Below are 26,435 nucleotides of genomic sequence, written 5' to 3'. Positions count from 1 at the left end.
CAAGGCACGTCATTGCAGGCCCCTCCCATGCAAAGACAAAGTTTCAGCGTTCCGCGCCAGGGAGCTCTTCTCCCTCTTTCTCCTGCTGGGGTCCCCGGGGGCCAGTGACGCTAGAGCCCCCACCCTCACCCCGCCCAGCACCTGGTGCACGCAAATCCTTTCTCCACCGGTCTCTACTTCGCTGCGTCTTTTGGTGATTCAGAGCCCAGGCCCCGCCCACGGCGCTAATTTAACTCGGAACGCGGATTGCAGAACTACCGCGCGCCGCTGCTTCTTCCAGCTCCTCGCTCGAGCCCGCCCCGACCTAACCGCGGAGGCCCCGGAATCCCGGCGCCGGGTCCCTGTCCCTGCGCGTCATGAGTCCCGCCCGGCCGAGGGCCCCCGCGGTGCTGCGCCTGCTGGACGGGCTGACCCCTCGGCTGCTGCTGCTGCTGCTGCTGCTGCTGCGTCCCCTGACAGTGCGGGGTGAGTGGGGCCCGGGGACGCCGCTGGCGGCGTAAATCTTTAGGCGGTGTGGGAGGGGCGTGGCCGGTCTTCGCGACGACCGAAAAGCCCGCGGACTTGGGAGGGAATGTGGGCATCCCTAATGGATCCCGGAATCCTCTACCTTTAAGGATCAGAGCTCCTGCTGGCACGATCCCTTGGGACGGGAGGAGTCCTTCCGCCGCTCGCCAGCAATTAGGAAGCTTGCTGTGCCAGACCCAGCTGGCAGGGCTTCAGGCGTGGATGGCTGAGGAAACAAACGCCAGGAAGCCAAAATGCAGGGCTCGAATAGTTTGCATTCTTAGCATCTCTCTAAGGTGGGAGGCCAAACAGTTAACAGCTCTAGCCTCTAAACAGAGTTCAGTCGTGTACAGAGGCAGTGCTCCAAGTTTGCGCCTCACTTCCAGCTGTAATATTTCAAGGGGGTGTCTGTCTTTACTGTGTGCCGAGTATCACACAAACATGTGCAACAGTATCTATGTGAAAGTCTAAACCACTAGATATATAAAAAATATATTTTTTAAATAACGAAAGGGAGGTGTTTATTTTTGACTATTTTAGTCTTAAATTAATTGACAAGAAGCCTGGCAAGTTCTTGGTATGGCAGTGCAGCATTGGACGGACGTGTTATGAGTGCTTCAAAAGCCTGTTTATCTTATTCGTCTCGGGAAAGGAATGTTGCTATGAATTGAAAAGTGATAATTCCTTCAGTTCTGATTTTTCCTCCCTAGGTGACTGCGGTCTTCCCCCAGATGTACCTAATGCCCATCTAGCTTTGGGAGATAATACAAATTTTCCTGAAAAAAGCACAGTAACCTACAAATGTAACGAAGGCTTTGTAAAAGTTCCTGGCAAGCCAGACTCAGCGGTCTGTCTTACCAGTAAATGGTCAACGGTTGCAGAGTTTTGTAATCGTAAGTTCTTCCTTTCTTTTCAGAAGAATTATGGGACTGGAACGTTTCTTAAGTTTAGTTTTAGCCCTCTTTGGAGTGACTGGTAATTGATAGTTTTCTAGCATTATTAAACCCCAGGGTGTATACCTGTTGGCATTTCACAATCTAGCTAATTGATGGCGATGGCATTACTTTTCGAAATTAGTCCTGCCTGTTCATTAACAGGTTTCTCCCCCCCCCCCAACACTGTAACTCCTGAACTGATTAACAGAGAAAACAAACAATAGGTACTGTTTAGGGAGTAAATTATCTGTAACTATGTTTGGCAAATACCTTGAGACACATAACGTAGGTGTTCTATTTTTTTTTAATTTCATTTTGTGAAGTAGGACTTACCAAATAAAATTCTATGGTACTATTTTAAACAGTTCCCTATTTTTAATCTCCAAATCTATCATTATAGGCATAGCCTAGAATGGACATATACAAGTAAAGATAAAGATGAGACTTGATTCCTACCTTTGAACAATTTGGAGCAGTAGAAGCTACAGTAAATATAGAAACTGCCACAAATATTTTTTGAAACCAGGTGTGAAGTCAGCTTTAACTTTTTGTTTGTATCTATCCGTGACAAAAGGCAGGAGGTTGAAGTACATAAATCTTGCACTTGTATCATGTTTTAGAGTTTCCAACTCTTCTACACATAGTACTTCATCTGACCCTCCAGACAACTCCATGAAGTGAGTTAGGGACTTAACCCACGTTTTACAGTCCAGGAAGCAGGCCCCCCAGTTAAATAGCTTCCTTGAGATCAGGAGCTCCTTATGCAGGAGAGCCAGGGTTGAAACTTGAGTCTTTTGACTATAAATCTAATGCCCCTTTTGCTACACTGTATACTATAAATTCACATTTGCCTGGATGTTTACAGTTAGTAAATACTTTTATGTACATCATTGGTGCGTCTGATCCTTCTCCCATGGGTTGTTCTGGACATTAAATGAAAGTACTCGATAAATATTAGCCATTAGTGTTAACTGTTGTTGTTGTCCAGGACTCTAGCCTAAGGATCTAGAAATGTCTGTTCTCATCTACCCCTGTGATTGAGTTAGTGCCAGAACTGTGCCAGGCAACTTAAATGGGTTATATTTTCTGAATTGTAGGCAGAGTGACTTCTACGTACCAAATCTACTTCACAGGCTTCTAGTAATTAGGAAGCGAAAATTTATATGTGAATACGCTTGATATGCTGTAAATGCTATAGTAATATTAATATAGTTAAATACCGAACATGTACAAAGAAATACAGAAAAAGGAGTGATGTAAGGACCAGATAATTAAACATAGATTATAAAATAAAGTGATTTTTTTTGTTGTTGCTTTTATTAATTTTGTTGTTGTTGTTGTTGTTACTACTTTTAGGTAGCTGTGTTGTCCCAACCAGGCTACTTTTTGCGTCACTGAAAAAGTCTTACAGCAAACAGAATTATTTCCCAGCGGGTTCCACTGTGGAATATGAGTGCCGTAGGGGCTACAGAAGGGACCATACTCTGTCAGGAAACCTAACTTGCCTTCAGGATTTTACATGGTCCAAACCCGCTGAATTTTGTAAAAGTGAGTATAATTTTAAAGAGTATTCTTAATCATTTGGTATTTGGGGAAATAAGAGTTTCTTCCTTCATGCATAGCAGAAGTCTGAGTGTACATCATTTAGAATGATTCTTAAAAGAACCATTAGAACCATTTTATTTTAAATTAGACAAACTAAATCCCTGTGAGATAGGAATATTAATTTACTCACCAGCTTCACATTTAATTAGTTTAAGATTACCTAAAGTGAAATAAGTTTATATTCTAAATAAATTTTGGATTTTTGAAATTTTGAAATTGGGGAAATGAAGGTAGGATTTAAATAGTCTACAAAGAAGGAATATCAGTAGTTCAGATGATGAATTTGCATAGGTGTGCCTGATAATTTAATGAGAAAAATCAATTTGTATTCTCTTCTAGAGAAACCATGTCCTAATCCTGGAGAAATAAAAAATGGTCATGTCATTATACCAGACGGCATATTATTTGGCGCGTCCATCTCTTTCTCATGTGACACAGGGTAAGTGTGGTCATACTAAACGCTACATTTAACAAGTGAAAAAACAAATTCGGATTTAAGATGGCAGCTTCTAGATTTGTGGCCGGTGTTCACAAGCTAGCAGCGGTAAAACAACCCATCTGCTCAAAGATCCTTCATCCTGAGCTCTTCACAGTTAAGTTTAATAAAATGGGGCAAGAAAGGAAGACTTCTTATGGCACCCAAATTCTCTCAATTCTTAGATTTTAGTATATATGCATTCATTATAAAATTTTAAGTGTAATTAGTAAAGGAAAAAAACTTGTGATAAGCTGATGATACTTGTAGAAATTAAATCCTTTCACTGCAAATATGTAACTAATGTTTAATTTACTTAAATAATGAATTTGATTATGTTTTTTTCTATATGCAAACAACCTGTTATAAAATACCATAGGTTAAAAACAATTGCTCCTGGTGTGAAAATACCATTCTGACCTAAGGTCTTTCATAGGTTCTCTGTGCGGGGAAAAGGAATGTCCTCATACAGTATCATCAGCGTTTCAGATGCTCCAGAATCTCCATATTCATTTTCACATTTAGTATCTGCAAATTGAATTATGATATTTTACTCTATGTGTGTCCCTATTCGTTATAAAATTAAAAATAACAGCATCACTTGTCTCCTGTACTAAACACGGATGTTTGGATCATTAATATCATTAATATAAAATCTGGGAGTACTTTGAGCCCTTTAAATATAAGTACATTCTATTTTTCTAGGAAGTCTGTATCAATCTTTTAGAACTCAGAAAGAGAAAATATTTAAGCATCTGTATCCTTTAAAAGTGCTTTAAAACACTGTAATAGTTTCCGACATGTGCCCCACCCAAATCAAAAATGTTTTGAACGTCTTGTATTTTTTAGCCTTTGATGTCACCCTTTTAAATATCATTTTTATATTTTCCTTTAAAGGACCATATGAACTTTTATCAGCCATTATTTTATCTCCACCTACTGGTGCCATAAATATTTTAAGATGATATTGTGGAGAATTTAAGGGAAGTCCAAGTATGTGTGCAGTGAACTTAACTTTTTTCTCCCCTCATTGTTTAGGTACAGATTAGTTGGTGCAGATTCTATTTACTGTTCTCTTGTGGAAAACACTGTTGGGTGGAGTGATCCATTGCCAAAATGCCAAGGTAGGACTGGAAAATTCTAAGCACTAAGGTTGTGGGACTGGATAGGCAATGATAAGTTACTTTCTGCTCATTAAGAATTATCCACAGTATATATCTGTGGTACCTTTACCTTCCAACCTGTGAGTGTCTTATCTAATGTAAAGACCTTTATTAGTAATGCTCCTTAATTTATTGACAGTGGGGATAAAGGATTAAACACAAACTAAGGTTTATATTGTGCTTGGTCATTTATAATCTTACCATTCCTTCTAAGAGTCAAGTGAAATAGATATGGCTTTTTTTTCCTCCCATAATTTTTAATTTTATGGATTAAAACACTACTGATCAGAAAGTTTGTATCACTTGACCCTATGTCCCAAAATATGTGGCAAAAGAAAGCATTTAACCCAGATCGCTTGACTTCAAACCTTCATTCTTCATTCTTCTCAAGACCCGGTGTTACCGCCATGCCTCTTTAACGATTATTAACTGAGCTAATTATCTAGAAATGTTTTAAAGTGTGACTATTTTTTATCATTAGAGAAAGAAGCCTATATAATAAGGAATATGGTTTCTGAACTTGGAAACCTTGTCTTCTCAAGGGGAGACAGAGCACAGAGATAATTTCATAAATGGATGTATCAAGTCAAATGTATGTGCATTAGAGCCACGTCTCTTAAAAATTGACAGGAATAAATATATACAACATTTAAAAATGTAAGCTTCCTTTCTCTCATCCTCATTAAAAATATCGCTAAGTTGAAGTTTTTGGTGTTATTAGGAGCAGAAAATTAGGGTAGGTGTAGTGTAATTTATCAAGCATGTATTGATTGACACCCTATGGTAAGGAATGAATGGGATATAAAGACAAAATGAAGCCTTGCCAACCAGGAGTTGACTCCTGCCACACCCACCTTGCACCCCACTCTCTATCTACTATTTCTCCTTTTTTCCTCATTATTATTTTCAAATATCCATTACTGTTCACCATCACCTTTCCTGCTTGCACCATCCAGTAAGGGATGCTGTAAATGATACTAAAGCAAATATGGAAAGCCAGGAGGAGCTGGACCTTATCTTTTTCTGACACAGGCAACTTGTTACAATGTCTGGACAAGCAGTCTCCCCCTCTGAGGCCAGTATCTTTACAAGCAACTGCTGTGATGAGTTTCACAGAAATGTGGACACCAAGCATGCATTCCGGCATCGAAGAGCAAACGCACTCTCTCTTCGTGCTTGCCTGTGGCTAGGCCAGGCCCTGCTCCCTGTCTGGTATCTTCAACTTCATCCTGATGTTCATGTTTTCCTCTCTGACTCTTATCTCCCTCTCCAACTCGGCAAGCACTGACATCTGTGTCCCGCCGGAACGAGTCCTTTTTCCTCAGCAACCCCAGTGCCTTCAACTCTCCCAATAAAGCCCTACTTCTTTTAGGCGCTTATTTTCCACATAGCTTTTCCATTTGACAGTATCCAGAAGATCAAGTGGAAAGTATAAATTCTTAAACAACGAGCTGTTTCACCTCAAGTATGCAGCCCTGTCTTCTGTAGACACACGAGACAGCACTGATGTCCATGTGTGGAGGTGGATATGAAGGTTTGCATACAAAGAAGGAACAAACAATTTAAAAACTATCCTTGGTTATTCATCAATCAGAGGTGATACTCGTTGACCTCTGAACGAAGCCTCAGTGTTAAAAGGATCTGTTTCCCTTTCTCTCTGCCAGTGTTTTCATTTTCAGAACTAATTTGAGTTGCCTGCTGGTACGTGCTAGCCTGGGGTCAATCCCTGTTATGTCATTTCTGTCATCCCGACCCTTCTCTTTATCTTAACTTCCCACTCCTAATCACTATAAATAATTTTCCTTTACCTTCTCAATCTACTTCTCAAATCTGTGTTTTATCCTCCATCTGTGTTACTTCTAATATAGTTTATTATCCCTTATCTGAACTATTGCAGTAAGGGCCACCCCTAACATTTTCAGGGTCCAGGACACGAGTATAAATGGAGGTCCCTGGCGTAAGACCCAGCCGTTCTTAAGTAAGGGGTCCCCTTCTTGCCCTGTGTGGGGTCTCTGATGCATGTAAATGGACAGCTTGGCCTACACACCCAAGTTAGTGTCCCCTATGACCCTTATCCCCACTCCATTGAACTTTGACTTAAATGTGGACACTTCAGAAGTATAGACCATCCTCAAGAATATGGCTCAGGAGAAAGGATGCCCTCAGGCCCTGAAAGGGGTTTGGTTTTGGCACAGGGAGTTCTGGGTGCCAATTCCTGGAGAATGATTTAGAATGGGGTGGGGGAGGAGCTCTTATTGGACATATCCCCTCAGCCCTGCAGATTCTCCATCCAGTAGAGAGAGGCACAGCCAGAGGAGCGCCAGGGCATGGCCTTTTAGGTGTGGGAGCTAGGGCAGGAGTTTCACTTGCTTGAGTGCAAAAATGACACTGATTACATTGGCCTCCAGTCTCCATTCTTAACCCTCTGTTATTGTTTCACTCAGTCTTCCCGGTGATTCATCCAAAACACAAATGTGACCTGTCTCTTTCCTTCTTAATGTCTATTAGTGTCTCCTCATCACGTACAAAGTCTAAACTTTTTCATATAATGTACAAGGCTAGCCGTGGTCTACCGGCTTCTCCACGCACGTCTTGCCTTCATGCTTTACACTCTACGCATGCAAATGGCCCTGGTTTCCATGTACCTCATTGCTTTTCATGCATCTACATCATTCCTTATGCTACTGCCTCTGCCTGGAATGTCCTTCGGCCCCTTTTTTGCTTGGCTTTTTCTTTTCTTACTATGGGTCTGCTCTGGTAGTTCTAGAAGTTTTCCCTGACCTCCCTGCCCCCCAGGCTGGTTAACTGTCCTTCTTTCTTTCCACACCCCTGTGCATCCCTCTGTGATAACCCTCACCGTTTGTATTAAAATGATCTCTTTGAATGTCTCTTCTCACTGTATTTTAAGACACTGAAACTCTATCTTACTTGGATTTGCCCTTCTATTTACAGAACAATGTCTGATATGTATTAAGCGCTCAGAAAACATTTGAACTGAACTGATGGTGATATGTGTTGTCATCAGACACCCAGCCCAGTGTAAATCAGATTAGCTTGTTTTTGTTCCTTGCTTTGATCAACGGCCGAAAAGTAATTTATAAATTGCTAGTGTTCTCTGGGCATTTAAGAGCATTTGCTGTAATATAATTTGATGTTCACAATGTGGTGAGATTGCTTTCTTGCTTAAAAAAGAGGAAAGAAATACAACTTCCTGTTTCCAGAGAATGTGGAACCATTAAATTTTTTATCAGGGCATCTGCCTGGGAGGAGCCTCTTTTTGTAATATAATTAGAATAACTCTGCTTGAATGTTTTTACAAATTCTATTTAACCTGAAAGTCAAAGTGTAATCTTGACTTTTCATTTAATCCATTTAAAATCTTTTGTTCTATTCAGAATGATCTATTCCTCTTTCCCAAGCATGCCACTTACATTCCCAACTCCTTTCATTTGGCATCATTACTGCCTGGAATGAAGAGCCCTCTTCTCTGCTCTTTCTTAGAGGGATCCATCTCAGGTTTAAATTTGAAGTCCATTTATTCTTTAAAGTCTCTGCCCTGCCTTTGCCTCTGAACCTACAGCATTTACTTTTACTAGCACTGGTTTGATATATAACATGTGCAAGCTTTACAATAATTTTTGTTTTACATATGTGTTTTCAATCTTACTGCTTCTATAAATTGGTCTCAAAGTTAGCCTTCATGTTTTATAACACTCGTATCCAAAGCTCCAAATATACTACCGATTACTTAATAGGTATTTAGAAGCATCCCTTGTTGATAATCCTGAATTTAGAAAAATGGTAGATTTTGATATTTTTTAAATAAAATCTTTAACATATTTTAGTCTTACTTATTTGTAAAACTACTTCGCCAGTTTGATTAATTTAAAATGTGTTGGATTTTTTTTTTAAAGAAATTTTTTGTCCAGAACCACCAGAAATTGACAATGGAATAATTCTAGAGAAACAGGAGAGTTATGCGTATAGACAGTCTGTAAAATATAAGTGTATGGAAGGCTTCACCCTGTATGGAGAGCGCTCTATCTATTGCACTGTAAAAGATGACCAAGGAGCGTGGAGTGGCCCCCCACCTGAATGCAGAGGTAATCAGTTTGCAGAGCAATATTTCTGTCTTATTCTTACCCGTAGGTCTATATATATATATATATGAACTCCTTGAGAAATGAATATAAAATCTGTATATATGTATGCTTGTATTTTTGGAGGGGGTTAAAATTTTCACCAGAGTCTTAAGTGGGTCTATGACTTCCAAAAAGGAAGAACCACTGATATGGAGAACATACGGTAATATATAAATAAATAAATAGACACATGACCTCTATGCATTTATCTATGTATGTTTATATACACACACACATGTTATATAGACACATACACACGTCTCATGTTTTTAGTGAATTAGCTTAAATTTGCTGTTTCTTACCATGTTATTTTCAATGAGTTAATACAGATATCTCTTTGTTTACACAAAGTTTATTTAATTTGGAGGGAATCTTAGCTTGAACTGAGGAATCTAGATAATGATCATATATGTTGTGACAACTAAGAAAAACTCTTGCCTGTCTGTTGACTTCATTGAATTATATTTATCTATTTTCCGCCTCCAGAACTTCTCTTATTGAGAATGCTCTCTTCTTCATCTTTCTAGAACTCCCCACCCACCCTTACTGCCTTTTGATACCTGGGCTGTTCTTTCAGAGTCTTTTGAACTGCTTCTTAAATACATCTGTGAAGACGTATTTAGATGATCAGTGAAGCTGAATTGTAACATTTCACAGGACCAGTAAGAGACATTTGCTTAAGCAGTGTCATAGTGGAATATGACTCAAGCAAATGCTACTTTTATAATTATACTTGAAGTCTATTAGCATGCATTTTTAAATATCATTGCTTGTTAAAAATAGTTTTTTCATATAAGTGGCACACATAAACATAATGAAGCAAAATGAAAACCATGTAGATGATTGTATAAAATGAGAAGTTAAAGTCTTGTCTAGTTTTCCTCCAGAAGTAACCACTGTTTACAAATTTTTGTTTTATTCTAGAAAATAAATGTACATACACATATTTCTTTTTTTTTTATCATATCAGTTGTATGGATATATATCATTTATTTAACCAGTGTCCTATTGAAGGAAATTTCGTTTTTGTTCTAGTTTTTTAAAAATTATCACTACAAAGGTTGCTACAGTAAATATTATTGTACATCTGATCACTGCACATGTGTGTAAGTACATATTTTGTGATAAATTTCTTGCAGTGTAATTACTGTATCAAAGGTATATGCCTTTAACTTTTTGATAGATGTCACCAAGGTTGTTTCCAAAGAAACTGTACCAATTTACTCTCCTACCAATCGTTGTGCTGGTTCTCTGCACCAAAAATGATGATGGTTATTATGATATGGAGATGTGACAATATAAGTGGTGAAAATTTCATTTTATTATTTGAATTCACTTAATTATGAGTGAAGTTTGGTATTTTAAAAATTTAGCCACTTGATCCTCTTCATATTTATTTTCCTGTGTTTTATTAAATCATCAGTTATTTAGAGTTTACAACTCTGATAATGCCTAAGGAGGTCATGGCAGATCAATGCTCCCTTCAAAATAACTAAAACACCTGGGTAGCTTTTTTTTTTTCTTCTTTAAATCATATTTTAAAGGAGTAAGTTCTTCTCTCATGGGATCAATTAGGGCTGAATGAACCAAAATTCTTGGAGTTGGGGAGTGAGGGCAAACCATTCTGAGCTGTGCCTGGGCAGAGGATCCATCTTAACTCAAATAAAAGACCACTGCCAGGAAAGAGAGAAACTAGCAAAGCCTTCAATGGTTGTAGTGAGTTAGGATAATGCACTGGAAATTTGAAGTCTTCAAATGCAGACCCAATTTTTCCCAAGAGCCATTTGTTGATTTCTGGGGGTACAGGTGAGACTGGGGAGCTGGACCCAATTCTTCCAAAGTGCTAAATGAAATCTCCCTGAACTTTATGGCGTTTGGACAACAAACCCATCGGAGAAGCAGGCCTGTATCAAGTATGTAGATAGTCTCCCCCTCATGACATCCGAGCTCACTTTGAAACTGTGTGGTGAAGGAGGCTAGGTTGCTGGGCTGGGGCACTGCTAAAGGACAGACCTGGATCTCCTGCAGTCTCTTAGGTCTGAGGAAACAGATCCACCAGGCTGTCAGATTAAAAACCCAGAAGAGCCACTTACAAGGAGCAGAGGCAAGAGTGGAAATCTTACTGAAACTGTAACCTAGCTCAGTCTCTTATAGGCTGAGGATGTGATCACCTCAAACCAATCTGCCTGTCAGAAAAGGAGACCCTCCCTTTGTAAGAGCATATCATCTGAATGTTTTATATACAATGTATGGCATACAATAAAAATTATTAGACATGCAAAGAAGCAAGAAATTATAACCAAATTACAAGAAATCAAAACTAGATAAAGAAAATCTAGATAATTGAGTTAGAGAAACGAGATTTTAAAATAAGTGATCAATATATTTATGATATTAAAAGAAAAGATAAATAGAGAACTACAAGAGAGAATTGGAATCTATAAAAATGGAGTAAAATAGACATTCTGCAACTGGAAAATATATCTAAATTTAAGAACATAATAGATAAGTTTAGCAGCAATTTGAACATAGCAGAAGACAGTATCAGGAACTGAAAGAGAGGTTAATTAAAAATGCCCAAAGTGAAACACAAAGAGGAAAAAGAATGCAAAACATAGATCAGGTTTAAGAGATATTTGGGACATGTAAAATTCTTCTAACATATGTTAAAAAAAAAAAAGGAGAGTGGAGGGTAGGAGAGAGAAACAGAAGAAATATTCTAAGAGATAATGACTGAAAAATTTCCAACTTCGGAGCAACTCATAGCAAGATTTGGAAACTCAAAGCAATGATAAAAGCATCAAGAAACAAAGACACATTATCTTCAAAGAAGCAACAATAATACTGATCAACTGACTTCTCAACAAAAACTATGGAAGCCAAAAGACAATAGGAGGAAATTTAAAATACTGTAAGAAAATTGCTGCTCACCTAGGGGTCTAGACGCAATGAATATATCCTTTAAAACTGAATGCAAAATAATGAAGATGTTCTCATACAAAAACTAAGGGACTTTGTCACCAGCAGACCAGAACTGTACAAAATGAAAAACTAAAGGGAATCCTTCAAGTAGAATGAAAATAATTCCAGGTAAAACATGAAGATGCTTTATAATTATCCTTTATAGCATCCTGTGAGATAGGTAAAGGAAGCAGAATAAATGACACACAACATCTGAGTGCTAGGCAGAATTCGTGCTGATGGTGCTGGCAGTGGCAGTACATACTGGGTGGTAGAGTGTTTTGCTTCAGGGACAGACACTGTGAGATAACTTCGCTAACTTATTTTCCTGGTTCCCTACAATAACGCTATAAGATCTGCTTTGTTTTATCTTCATTTTACAGATGAAAAAACCGAAGCTTAGAGGGATTAGAAAACTTGAAAACAGTCTCTAGGATGTGGTCAAACAGACTCAGGTACTAATAGGTCCTGCCTTGGGGGCAGATGCAACACAGAGTCAAACAGGCACTGAAGACCTAAAATTTTAATGTCGTTAGATTTTTGATTCTCAGAATAGAATCTTTACCGAATTTGCACTTCAGATGGTTATCTCATATAAAATCCAAAGGGAAAACTAAACGAATGTATATAAAGTTGGTAACCAATATCAGGAGAGGGGAAGGGAGTTATTTTATTCTGATTGACTTTATTGCTTCAAAAAAGAAGTGAAACAAAACAAGTTTCCAAGGTCACTAACGTGTCCTGAAAGCTTTGGGAAAAGTAACTGTGTTGGGATTATCTTTGTTGGTTCAAGGTTGCATCCTGCTGTTCTTTGGTCTTGGCAAGGAAGAAAGTCTTTGAGAGAAACTATCTCTATTTGGGTGTGCCACAGAATGAGATCGCTGCCAGCTCTGACTTTGGTTTCCTTTTTTTCCACATAGAAAACAGTTTAAGAATGGTACTACTCTAGTATAAATCTACTTTAGTTTACTATAAATATAATTTATATCAAAATGAAGACAATAGAGCATTTTGGTTCCTTGGGAAATATATGAGAAGACTCGGTTTCCTAAAAGTCATGTTTTGGTGCTTGTGGGGAAGGAGAAGAGTCATAGAGCAAACAATTGGTTCCTAAATCTTAATTTGGATACTTTCTTTAGCTAATTTTATTTGTAACATTTTTCCTCCATAGGAGCTTCTCGAGTATCCGAGTTCAGACCAACAGTTCAGAAATCCACCACAGTAACTGTTCCAGGTACCAAAGCCCCATCAGCTCCTCAGAAACCCACCTCAGTGAGTTCTCCAGCTACGAAGTCCCCACCATCTCCTCAGAAACTCACCACTGTAAATGTTCCAGCTACAGAAACCCCATCAACTCCTCGGAAACACACTACAGTAAATTCTTCAGATATAGAGAACCCACTCAACCCTCAGAAACACACCACTACAAATGTTCCAGCTACAGAAACTCCATCAACTCCTCAGAAATCCATCATAATAACTTTTTCAGCTACAAAGTCCCCACTAACTCCTCAGAAACTCGCCATTGTAAATGTTCCAGCTACAGAAACCTCATCAACTCCTCAGAAACCCATCATAATAACTTCTTCAGCTACAAAGTCCCCACTAACTCCTCAGAAACCCAATATGGTAAATGTTCCAGCTACAGAAGTCCCACCAACTCCTCAGAAACCTACCAAAACAAATGATTCAGTCACAAAACCCCCAAATTTCCCCACACCAAACACTCTCTCTCCAGCAGCCCAGAATCCCTTCAAGACAAATGCTTCTGCTACACAGGCCGTACCAACAACCCAAAAATTCACCACAGCAAAAGCTTCACTTACACAGAATCTTCGAGCAACACGAAACTCCACTGCTCTACATCCCCCAGTGACCAAGGGTTTCCACACAACACAAAGATTGACCTCTGCTCATGTTACAGCAACGAAGAGTCCAACTGTTTCCAAGGCAACCACGCGTTTTCACACAACAAGCACCTCAAAAGGACATAAAAGCCCTTCTTCAGGTCAGTTGACTGTTCAAGTTTCTGAGTATGGATCTGAGGTGTTTGGGTGGAAGTTTCCACTTGATTGGGGTTGTAAAAGTAAACAATCTCTGATGTATTGTAGGCAGAATTTTTCTTCACACTTTTAAGTTCTGACTGTCTTTCAGAGGCAGGCTTGGATTGTGCTAGGGCAAATCTTTAAGAAAGAAACAGTTTGCAATAATATAGAAAAAACATTGTGGGTCCAGAAAAGCAATGCTAAATTAAGGTTGGTGAAGAAATGCTGGTTTTTTTTTTTTTTAATAGTAGCTCTAGAGAGTCATTTAATTCTTCAAGACTCTTCAAAGAACTAAATATATATAACCCTTAAAATTGATTTCTGGGTCTGATTCACTGACAAAGCCACTGAAGGAACTCTCCAAAGCACTAGAGTTGCTAACACGGTAAAGCACCTTAATAGTGTCCTCTCAGTAATTGAAAACACAAAGTTCTTTGAAATAGTTTATATTAACTCTTTAAATGACAGTTTTTATGAAAGCAGAGTAAAATATGCTGTAGACTTTAGAAAAACCTGTTGAGTGAATGAAACTCTTCTGCCTAATTCATGCTGCTTTGGGCCACCAGGATGCCTTCTTGTTTTACAATTTGCCTAATGTATTAGCCATTTTTATGGACATTTCTGTTCTCGAATAGAGAGACTTTTTTTTTTTTTTAGTTCTTTGGAAAATCTTATTGACACTGAACCAGGAGATAATTTTTTAAATTATTTTAATTTTTCATTGAAATCCACAGACATGCAGAAAGCTATGTAAAATATACATTTAAGGCTTAATAACTTTTCTGAAGCAAATAATCATATAACCACCACACATGTTGAGAAATAGGGCATCAGCAGCCCCTCACTTTCCAGATGCTCTGTTGGTCATGGACTCCATCTTCTGAAGTGAGACTCTGGTTTTCTGCTCCCTGTGCCATGTGACATAGGGATTTCCCTCAGCTGCATGTATGCAAATCTCATTCTGGCAGCTCACCTCCGGCCTGAGCTCTCAAGGTTTCGCTAAATTTCTGCCTAAGTGACTTTGCTCTTACTGCCTTCAAGTATTTGTGGATTGTTGTTTTTCAAGATTTTGTCCAGATTTCAGAATTGCTGCTCTCAAGTCCATTTGGCCATCACCCAGAATTTTTAAGAACTTAAAACATTATTATCATTGAAATTCCCTTTGTATGTTTCTTTATTCCATTAGCTAAAAAGCCAAATACACACAGATAGACAGAATCTCATGCCATTTAGTTCCCCTCTTTAAAAGGGGAACTTCAATTCCTGCCTGCTTTTGAGCACTCTTTAGTGGTATCAAATAGTTGTTTTTTAAAATTGTTTTTACCCATCATGCCCATGTTTTCATAATGATTTCATACATTTAATAATGGTTATCTGGAAGCCGATTTTGCCATTACCTGAATCTTTTTAGGAATTTAAATATTACAGATATTATTGGTGAAGTTCCCTTGCACATTTCCCCACTCCCATTTCACTTGCTCTCAGGCCATCACTGCCTCACGTTTGGTGTGCAGGCTTCCTATCTCTTTTTATGTCACCATGCATAATACATAATACTGTTTTTGTATTTTTTTTTTATAATTTATGTCCACAGTATGTCATATGTTTCATTATCTAACTTGACTTTTTGCACTCAACATTGCTTTTCTGGGTTATATTCATACATTTAGATTCAGTTCATTAATTCTAACACTTATATGGGGTTACTGACTTCTTAAGTTTTTATGACATCTCTGGGCCTAAATGTTTTAGGCTGAATATGTCCAATTTTTTAATGAGACAAGGCAGAGAGAAACAAGTTTTATTTATGCAAATTTGTTACAGAGCTAACTTTGTTGAACTGTCTTTCCGCAAAAATACAAGATAATTTAACAAATTTAACTTGAACCTGAGTCAACAATTATTACGATAAAAATACAACCAATGTCTGGATCAAATTTGTCTTTTATGTACAATTAATTTATTCTTTAAATGTTATATACCTTTGTTTGCTTTTATTTACAAAGTCATAGTGGCTATTTATTGACTGTGTAACATGGTGGCTTACACCATGCACCTTCCATTTGTCAACACTAGCGAGGCCTTACAACAACCTTGACTTGCCATCAAGTCATATAACCAGATTTACAGGCTGTTTGTTTCAGTGTTCAATAACTTTTTTTCATATTTTATGTTTATCATGTTGACTGTTTAATAGATCTAGGCACTGGTATTCCTGTTCCTTGATTATGTTAATAATGTCTAATTGTTTTCATTAATTCGTTTATAATTATTTCTTTTGGCTATGAAAGTCTGAGTTACTTTTGAACTTTCAAGTACAGCTGATTGATCTATAAATATATTAAATGGCTAGCAAATCAGTGACTGCAAAATATTTTTATTTTTGTAATTTTTTCTTTTTTTTTCTCCTTTAGGTGCTAGCATCATTGCATCTGGTAAGTTTGGCTCTCCAGCAGTTAAAAGAAATTGTTATTACTGTGGAATGTACCATCCATATTCCTGGAAAAGAATATTGTCTTTTAAATGTCTTAGGAATACTATTAAAATGCAGTGTTTACGGGGGCCAAAGAGAAAGCAGGTAAATGCATTTTATCGACATGTTTTGTGGACACCATTAGGTACTCGGTATGTTCCTAAGTATTCCCAACCATGTTCTTGTTCCAAGGTAATTCTAGGACAACTTCAGATCATTTGGCCAATCAATCGAGTATTATTACATGCCTATTGTCTCAATTCATCATTCTAGTGGCTAACAAATCAGAAAGGGAGAGCATTATCAATACAGTTTTTATCCTCAAATATTTTATAATTAATCATACACTACATTTTGATCATTTCTAGATTTCCATCCTATCCCAAGTAAAACAAAGAGAATGCTACCTTTGATTATATCCTCTCCCTTTTCCTTTCCTTATCAGTGGTTTAAAGCAAAGTTATCTTTAAAGAAATATTCTGTTGCTATAGACATGAAGCCAAAAACAAATACCCGTGTTGCAATTCCTTCTAGCATTTGGTCCAGCCTTTCTTTGTTCATAAATATATTATTTGATGTTATGCATTAACAAGATTCATAAGCTCCTAAAGAAGATGGTAAAAGAAATGTCTGTTGAGAAACAATTACAGCTAAAATTGGCATATTGATAAGTAATGTCTAACAGAAAGTACACTTATAAAAAAGTGTATATTTGGATGTAAGTACTTATAAGCTGAAATCTGATATCTTACACATGCGTGAATTAGCCAAGGGACTCTAAAACTGAAAGCAGGTACTTTATTATTTTTTATTATTATTTATTATAGTTTTTATATTTTAAATGAACTTTTTTAACCTTTTATTTTTTAGATGAAACTTTTTTTAAGCTAAGAGATTTATGTGGAAAGATTCCAACAGTTGGAATTCACTGTGTTCGTTCTATATTTTAAATAAAAAGAAATGCATTCTAAATGAAAATCTCATGATTTAATGATTTACTGTTAACAACAGTGACAAATTTAATAGATGAGCTTTTTCTTACCAGCTCAGCAGCATTCAGTGAAGGGTGGAGGTGCTTACTATTTTCTCTGAAATTCTTTAAGTGTGTGATTTCCCAGAAACCTTCCTTATCTTAATGTTAGTTGCAATTCCAGCTTGTGCTCAGAAATAGAGGAATTCCTTCCCTCTTGAATCAGTCATATGGCAATATTTTTCTTTGGGATCCTATACTTATAAAATATAAACCTGAATATTATCTTTATTTCTTAAATTTGTTATGTGAATGAGGTCAGTTTTCGTATTTTAAAGATAAGCAAACTCTACTGTGAGGAAATTTCTCTTACTGATTATACGGCAAGGTACATGAATGATACAAATGATATTAGAACTTTGCAAGTATTTGAATTTTCTTCCTATTTAATTCTGCTAAGAAAGAGAGACTGACTAGTCTTAGAACTTCCTCATCTGCCGTTTAAGTGAAGCCTGCATTGTGAATTTTAAAGCTAAGTCTACTGGGTCTGTATCAGTGATTTTCAAAAACAATTTTTTTTTTTTTTATCCTTGCCCTTTCCTCCTCAAGGAGCTTTTTAGGTATTTTTTTTCCTAGTCATCCTCATGAAATATTAATACTACAGATACACTGTAAATCTACTTATATGCCATATGCATATCTGTACTTTATATATAAAAAAGTAGTATTTTTTCACTCTTTTTGGATGATATAACCCCCATTGAAAAATACATTCTCCATGTAGTTGTGGGGCTTTCTGCTTCTGTTTTTGTTTACAATGTCTTATGGAAGGAAGGCTTGTGCTTTGGACTCAGACCTTGGTTTGAATTCTGGATTGATTTTTTTTTTTCGTTTAGTAATAATTCAACCCAAGTGATTCACTTAGTCTCTCTGAGTCCCAATTTTCTAATTTATGAGATGGAGATCATGATTTGTGCTTAAAGTCTCAGAAGCTTAATGAGATAATAGATGTGAAAACTACTAGCATAATGCTAAAAATTGAACAAATATTAGCTCAAAGAATTCATAGAATGCAGTCACTATTTTTATCCTAAGATGGGTTTCTGGTAATTTTATCATTCTCTCTGGCCACGCCTTTACTAGGGTAATGTTTGCACATCTGCTGTGTGGCAAGTATTGTACTGAAGATTTTCTATGCATTATTTCATTTACTTCTCACTACAGTTCTATCATGTAGCCGTGTCCCACTTTATAGCTGAGAGAACTGTGGTTTTGCAAGATTTTTAACTCGCTCAAGGTCACACAGCTATTAGGCATTTAAATAGAGGCAGATGAGTAGTTTTTCTAGCACTAGGTCCTTGAAAGGATAGAAAGATTCATGTCCTAGAACGGCTCTACTCAAATTTGACAATTAAGATACTCCTGATTCTTTATAAGTATTACTGTTTTTTCTCCATTGCTGAAATCTTATATTGTGACATTCATAAGTCCTTTATGAGGTTTAGGTCAATTGAAGGAATATTAAAGAAAAAAATTCAAGAATACTTTGTGAAATAGCTAAAATACTTTTTCTGCATCCTTTAAATACCACATGCATATTTACTTATGCTTTATACATCTACTTGAATATGGCGTATGTTACAGACCAGCCCAAATTGAAGCTCACTTTCAAGAGTCTTGAATCATCAGCGGTGATTTGAAATGCATAATTTGTTGATACAGGGATCTTCAATGTGTCATATTACCTATTTTGATGCCTGACAAACTTAAATCCCATTATAAAGTCACTTCAATTATCTAATACACATTATTCAGAGTTAAGAAGTCAGATAATCATGCAATTTTTCAGTGATCTGTTTAGTCTGGAAAGAGAAGTGTGTGAATTTCCCTTACTTAAAAATTTTGAAGCATCACAGAGGCACAGAAAATCTAATGATAACAGCAAGACAATTCCAGGGTCCTGTGGATGTTACTGAGGAAAGGTGTTGAATCCTGATTTATACAATCTAAAAATTTAAGATTTACTCGAGTGCACTCTTTTTCTCTCTACAAAAGTCTCTTTCCTTGTAACTTCACTTGTCCACAGACCTCAGTCCCTTTTATGTTAAATAAGATTATAAAGAAGAACAAAACCTATTCCCAGCTTTCTTAGTTTTTCATAGTATGTAGACTACATTTCCACTTTGTTGGTTATATAAGCGAGGCTCTTTGAAGTGCCAGGATGAATCCACTTCTCTTCAGAAAAGGAGACAAGCATCACTTAATGACACCATATCTTGTGTTTAGATTCTGACTTGGGTTGTTCAGGAATAGAGATGATCATCTAGACATTAATGTAATACCCATCTAATATAAATTCTGTTTGAATAATCTCAGGTGTGTTTATTGAGAATATTATGAACAGTTAAAATCATGACCTGAACTTGGGGTTAGAAATAGGTTTTTCATCTGGTGATAAACTATTTGATTTATCCTTTTATGGTCTCAGTTTTCTCATTTGCAAAAAGAATGTCATTCAGTGCAATTTAATAAATATTTACCAAACACTTCTGAGTATTTACCAAGTACCATGCTAGTTATTGGATGTAATAAGATAACTGGGGCAAACTGCTTTGCGTGTCTTAAGCACTATGTAAATACAGTTCTACATAATGGGGAACATTACTAAAAACCTCCTTTTACTCGGAGGAAAACATATTCTAAAATTATGTAGTTCTGCTACCTAAGAGCTCTTCAATTAATAATTGAGAACATTAGAATCATAATCATAATTTCACTTATGATTTCCTAGTTTCACTTATCCCAGGTTGTGTAAATCTTGACACTGATTCACCGCTGGATGATTTTTAAGGTCATAAACTACTGCCTTTGTACTTTAAAGTTTTCTTTATTTCTAATTGGGGAACTAATACTCTCATTAATTTACTGAGGAATCCTTTACTTAGAATTCTATTTCTTGTATTTCTGTATTTTGCGCTGGTTTTCTGTTAACATATCAACCTTCACACACTTTTCTTCTAGAATTACCCATATGTGCTGACCAGTGACCTAAGAATAGGCTTTTATTTCTGTCATCCAGGTATTCTGATTCACTTTACAATTTTCTATCTTCACTTATCATTCAAATTGAAAATGAGATTTTTTTCTGCGACATTTGAAAATGGTGGGATTAATGGGAAGTGGTGAAAGAAAAAGAAACCCCATATTCTTGAAGAATCATGATTTATTTTAGGAATACAGTCTTTCCAAACTAATTTCATGGTGCTAATGGATCAGTTAAAGGAGTTGATTGGGTAAAATACTGTAAAACCTGTGGTAGAAATAGCTGTGTTTAACTTTGTATCCATACGGTGGTTCAGTTGTGCAACATCTACAGTATTTTGCTCATTTGGAACTAGATAGACTTATTAATCACATTAGCTTCAGTTGCTTTTCTAGTGTCATCTATAATTTTCTTCGTAGTACAGATCAAAAGTAGAGTTCAAGGACTTTGGAGGGTGAAGTGGGGAAGAAAAGGGAGATCAAAGGTGGTGAGGGGAAAGGGCAAATGGGTGGTTTTGAAAAGAAAGGTTTATGTGTAAAAATACACTAGAAAATATTTTTGATGTTGATCAACTTATTGACCAATTATTTGCTGTTGTTCAACTCAAAATAATACATTTAATCTTGAAAGTAAATATTAGCTTCCGCAAATGAAATTTTATCTGCAATGGACTGAATTCTGGAAAACATATTCTGTCGGCAAAGTGAGTTTTACTCTCCATGCTCAAAGGAGAGGATGGAAAAAGGCCACCATTTCTGTCATCTTTGCTATGAACTAAGTAAATGGCTTTCCCATTAACCACACATGTAAGCTTCACACTTCTGAGGCTCAGTTTACTAATCTACAAAATGAGAGTGAACTCCAAGACACCTTCACGTGCTGAAATTACATAAGGCAATCATTAGATTTAAATAATCAATGATCAAAGCCTTTAAAATGGAGCGTGGTGGGGTTGAAACATGGGAGAATCCTCTCAAAGCTGTCCAGTCTTATTTGAGCATCGTGATACTTCATTTTAAATATATCATTTTTCCTTGAAAGATAACAGGATAAATAACATGCAGTTTTTATTGTCAAACTTGTGACATAAGTAAGCCAGATACAAAATACAAATCATGTTTCCTGTTTTTTTCTTGATCTTGCTTCATAATCACTATATTTGTCATTATGAAACTACACTGTATATGTGATTTTGCCCATGTTTCTGTATTAACTGTTTTACCAAATTTTTTCCCTCTCAAGGAATTGTTGCTGCTACTATATTAATTGGTATCCTAATTCTAGTCAAAACTTTCTGGGACTATGGAAAATCAGGGTGAGCAGAAATTCTGATGATTTAAAAAAATTTCTTATCTTCTTTCCAGTAAAACTTGCCACTGTACCAGTAGATTACTTTCTTAGCTTCATTGTATTTTTTGACATTCTCTTTCTTTATTCCTTTTGTGTATAATTACTATCCTGGGTGAGCAGAATTGATATATTTAAAATTTTTTTTTTTAAATTTCTCAATATGTATAAGGGCATTCAGGACAGTGATTTGAAAGCCAGAGTCTCATTTTGCAATCTATTAATCAACTCACCTTTTTCCCGGTTCAGTACAATTTATGATAGTGTCTGTGTGTTGAACAGACGCAAAAGATTCTAGGAAAAGAACCTCTAACATATGGCTAAGTCGCCTGTGACTAGAGCTTTTTCTGAGTTGTATTTATTAGTAGATGCCAGTCTGTTCAAAATCGGCTCAGTGGTTAAGAGAGGAGGGTCTGGAACGTGACTGCTTGATTCCAGTTCTGGGTCTACTGTTTACATGCCATGTGACTGTCAGCAGCTTAACTTCTCAGTTTTCTCATTTGTCAAATGGGGGGAAATACAGTCCCTACTTTGTAGTATCTGCTTCATGAGATCAAATGAATTGCCACCTGTAAAGAGATTAGAACTTTACTTGACACATGCATGGTAAGGACTCGTGGTGAAACGGCAACATACGTACACAAAAGTCAGTATCTGAAGCATCTGATCTGCACTGAATACATGTGTTAAATATGATGTCGTGGTTGGCTCTGATGTATCCTGTAGACAAACAGGGTATTATTTAAATTGACCTTTTTCTGTTTTATAGATTTCATTGTTCAGAAAACGAACTGTGGAGTTCACACAAGCTTGATCTCTTTCCAAAGTGCCCTAATGCTTCTTATATTTTTGTATTAATTTTATTAAGAACAACTATATTTTAATACTCTTACTAAATTGCCTGTTTCAAGTCTTTGGGTGATTTAAGCGATCTGCTTTTTATTCTCCGTCGCTCTTTCCCTTTTCTTTAAATTGATAATATTATTTAAGCTCATTATAAGCTAAAGTATGTAAACGTTCTTTAAATTACTCAATGGTTCCATCTTTTACTAAAATATTTGACCATTACGTCCTGGTTTTTTCTAAATAGTTTTTACAAATATTTGTTTATGGCCAATAAAATATTCTAAATGCTGTAACAGCAAATGTAGAAAAAATATAACTTTCTCTTCAGATTTTTTCAGAAACTTTTTAAGACTGTGGTTTAGAGCCCAGCAAAAACGAACAGAAATTCTAAATCATATGAAGTGAATTAAGTTGGCACAGATGCTTCAGGAAAAATACTCTGGAAAAAAGAGTAAACCACCAGTCTTGTGTACTTTCTTATGTTTTTTCCAGCTCTCCTTTGGAATTGGAGCATTATCAATTTACTTTCGAAAGCCAGTGCTTTGGGGCTTAATAGGTGAGAGGAGGTGGAGTGTGATGAGTTTACAAGAGGCTCTCCCGTGGCTAGCATCAGTTTTTTTAGATACTTTTTGGTAAAATAATTGGCCATGATATTTTTAATAGGATGAAAAGTGCTGAAATGTAGGAGAGAATATTTGTTTCGTATTTCATTGGGTTTTGCAGCAAATCTAATTCTTCTATTTCTGAATCGGGAAATTCATGCGAACCCCTAAGAAAAACTTTGCCTTTTTCATGTGCTCTTAAAACCACTCCACTTGCCTTATTTTGGAAGCTGTGAAGGATGAGAGCTAACTTTATACATTCCTGCTTATTCTCCCAGTTTCATACAGATTTAATTAAAAATTTGATGTGAATGATTGAAGGTGATAATGTACCTTCACCTGGTGATCCTTTGTGCTTGCCTGTCAAAGGATTTATTCACATCTTTTAGTGTTGGGTATGTATGATACATTTTAGTTTACAAGAAGAATGTGATTGTAAGCAAATGCTGATAATTGCTTTTTGATTGAAGTTATACCTTCATAATTCAATGAGTGTTTTCCTTCTCTGCTACTCAGCTCTTACGATACTCGTGAGAACAACAAAGCGCTTAATGTTAGGTTTCAAAATGTAAGTGACTGACGATGCCACAGAAGGAAGACCTTCTGGTAATTTCTAAAAGGTATATGGTATTATAAAATCCCATTTCTGTGTCTTGCAAAATGTCCACCAGTATAGTTGGCTTAGGATTTATCGGTGACTATTTAAGGATAATAGAGACTTAACCCTCTATTATAGTCAGAATTGTTTCTCTTTGTTGAATGAGGGACTAACACATTGACTCTTCCATTAGTATGACATGTCATCCATCCTCCACTCTTCAGCAATATGCTCATCATCTCATCCTGGATTTTGCACTCCGTTTATTGTAATGATTGGCTGCTCACAATGCTACAAATTTGGGGGAAAAAAAAAAAAACAACCCAGAAATACATTCAGGCTTACAAATAGGAATGCCTTCATTGTGACTGTTTGCATCCTGAGATGATTGGCCTGAATTGTATTTGCGTCTCCTTCTGCTTGATGGCTTTTAGAGTTTCCAGTGTTTAAGAAATATTAAATCTGTTTTAACATATCTTTTATAAGTCATGTTTGTAGATCTTGTGAGATACATCTTTTACATTGTTGTGCCAATTATTATGCAAAAGTAACTTAATGTGTATGTATCTATGAAACCTTCTAGGTGTCTTCTTTTGATGAAACTTTCTTCTATTTTGGTGGATTTTCATTGATTTTTAATGTGAAAGTAACTGGGTTGGTTCTAACTTGGCTGCTTAATCCCAAGAAACTAAAAACTTAAGTGCCATATTTTCATTGATGTTACTAAAGCTACTGAACTCTAAACTCCATGCTGGCTGAGGTTGTCCATACTCTGTAACTAACTAACTTTGCATTTGTTTTGCATGCCAAATTAACCGATTAATTCTTTTTCATGGTTTATCACATAGTAACTAAAAAATTAATGTATATCACTAGTAAATAAAATTAATTTGATTTACCTTTTTTTTTTTTTTTTAACTTTCAGGACATGCATGTATAACACTGACAGTTTTGCTTGTGATGCTAGCTACCATTGGCTAGCTGACTTAGCCAAAGAAGAGTTAAGAAGAAAGTGCACACAAGACCACAGATTATTTCTAGTTTCTTAGAACTTTCTGGTGGAGTGGATACAGTGTATGTGTTAGTGCTCTTTGTTTTGCATGCCTTCAATGTCTTCAATTGCATAGGAATGTCCATGAAGCAAGGAGAAACGAATCTGTCCTGGAATCACATTCTCAACACTCCTAAGACTCTTGAAAATAGAACAACTCCCAAGACTGAGAGTGATTACTTTCCTAAAAATGTGGGGAAGTAAAGAGATTTGTTCATGCTTAGAATCGGAGCAAGAAGAAAAGGAAGAAAGGGATTTTTTTTTTCACCAAATCTGTAATGTTACTTTTACTTACAAAGGAAATAAAGTTTAAAAACATTATTTGGATATTGAAAACAAACAGACAAAATACTAAAACTAGTCTCTTCTAAGAAAAATTGCCAAAGAGAGATGACCCACATTATAAAGTAATTTCTTCTTGACTGTAAGGCATTTTCATCTTTTCTTATTCCATTAAAATGAGTTTGCATCATTTGGCAAAATATTTTAAAGAAAAGACATGCTAATGACACGAGTGTTGAGTTTCTTGGGTTAGTTGGTAGCAAAGGAGGAGTACAGAATGAAAGAATAATTCTTTCCTTGTCATACTAGCCCAGATAGTGAATTCACCCCTTATCTGTAAGATGGATCAGCTATAATTTTGTTCTTAGGACTATTTTTTTTTGGAAAAAGAGCCCTGTGAAAGGGCAAAAGATATCTTGTTGACTTAATGTCTTTAAAAGTACCCAGAGATATTATGATATTAATATAAGGAAAGATTCTATATTTCTGAAGTGAGATGTTCATAGCCAAATCATAAATTTTATTCTTTTATAATAATATTAAGATTAATTTATATTTATTTATGTCAGCAAACACATTAGTTTTACATGTATACCAAGAAAAGTTCAAGAAGATATGTAAAGAAAAATTTATTTTCCCTAAATAGAAATAAATAATTGATCACATGTTTGTCTCATGTGGTATTTGAAATTTATTTTCGTAAATGTAGGTAATTTATTTGTAAATAAGAGAGTCCTTTCCTGCTTCCCATGAGCAGTTTAAATGCTATCCTTTGGTTGGTTATCCTAGTGAGAATAATTTTCAGTTACTTTTAATGTATTACTTATTACTGATTTACCTAAAGGCAATCACACTAATTTCCAGATTCTTTGTATGTTCTTGTCATCTTGCATGTGAAGTGTTGGAATAGACTACAATGTACACATAACTAAATTTGACAATAATTATTATGTCATGTTGCTTCATCTACTTTGTTGCATCATGGCATTTCACTATGAATTCTTAAGTTTGTAAATTTCTAACGATACTTTTCCCCCCTAAGTACCACAACCATCACAACTAACAAGATAATTGTTAATTTCCTAAATTATTAGGAAATTGGTAACTTCCCAACAGTTTCTAACATGAGGAAGTTCTTTTAAGTTTCTTAAAAGTTCTACAAATAGATTCGTATCCACCTACTAATTCATTCGTTTGTTAAATTCGAGGGTCTGCTCTGCCTACTCTGTTTCAATCTGGGGCTTCCTGAGGTAGTGGCAAGGGTAACACTGATTCAGTTGCTCAGCAAAGTACCCGAGAGCCTACTATGTGCAGGTTACCATGTGCTATGGGCTGAGGTTATCAAATGACTACCACACAGTATCTGCCCACAAGTTGCTTATTGTCTACCATA

General features: G+C 36.3%; 1 protein-coding gene and 1 long non-coding RNA gene across 10 annotated transcripts in view; one reads left to right on the top strand and one right to left on the bottom strand.

The window, feature by feature from the left end:
- Window positions 1-1,195, bottom strand: part of LOC123619225 (uncharacterized) — a 45,760-nt gene extending 44,565 nt beyond the window's left edge. Inside the window, exon 1 of one of the 2 annotated variants that reach the window (XR_012501878.1) lies at window positions 608-1,195. This is a non-coding gene — a long non-coding RNA (uncharacterized LOC123619225). Of the gene's footprint in view, window positions 1-141; window positions 253-607 lie in introns of those variants that run through there. The other variant, XR_012501879.1, reaches the window with a different exon arrangement.
- CD55 (CD55 molecule (Cromer blood group)) lies at window positions 6-25,707 on the top strand. 8 transcript variants are annotated; one of them, XM_074351913.1, is made up of 11 exons: window positions 6-465; window positions 1,215-1,397; window positions 2,796-2,987; window positions 3,384-3,483; window positions 4,558-4,643; window positions 8,597-8,785; window positions 12,957-13,793; window positions 16,245-16,265; window positions 21,559-21,631; window positions 23,628-23,731; window positions 24,635-24,771. In XM_074351913.1, the coding sequence occupies exons 1-10, from the start codon at window positions 357-359 to the stop codon at window positions 23,689-23,691; spliced, it is 1,854 nt and encodes a 617-aa protein (XP_074208014.1). In that variant the 5' UTR covers window positions 6-356; the 3' UTR covers window positions 23,692-23,731; window positions 24,635-24,771. The 8 variants fall into 8 exon arrangements, 7 of the variants coding, with proteins under 7 accessions (XP_074208014.1, XP_074208015.1, XP_045378805.2 ...); XM_074351914.1 differs by lacking the exon at window positions 24,635-24,771 and having other exon boundaries at window positions 23,628-24,607; XM_074351916.1 differs by lacking the exon at window positions 21,559-21,631 and having other exon boundaries at window positions 7-465.
- The last annotated feature ends 728 nt before the right edge of the window (window positions 25,708-26,435 follow it).

This window comes from Camelus bactrianus, chromosome 23 (genome assembly GCF_048773025.1).
Source record: "Camelus bactrianus isolate YW-2024 breed Bactrian camel chromosome 23, ASM4877302v1, whole genome shotgun sequence".
NCBI lineage: Eukaryota > Metazoa > Chordata > Mammalia > Artiodactyla > Camelidae > Camelus > Camelus bactrianus.
Note: the sequence above shows the minus strand (reverse complement) of the source record. Positions and strands in the feature narration are given on the sequence as shown.

Bases quoted from the DNA above. Each gene is read 5' to 3' on its own strand.
- CD55 (XM_045522849.2), top strand. From the start codon at position 357: ATGAGTCCCGCCCGGCCGAGGGCCCCCGCGGTGCTGCGCCTGCTGGAC. The intron at 3,484-4,557 runs GTAAGTGTGGTC...CTCATTGTTTAG, and splicing joins TCTTTCTCATGTGACACAGG to GTACAGATTAGTTGGTGCAG. The intron at 13,794-16,244 runs GTCAGTTGACTG...TTTCTCCTTTAG, and splicing joins ACATAAAAGCCCTTCTTCAG to GTGCTAGCATCATTGCATCT.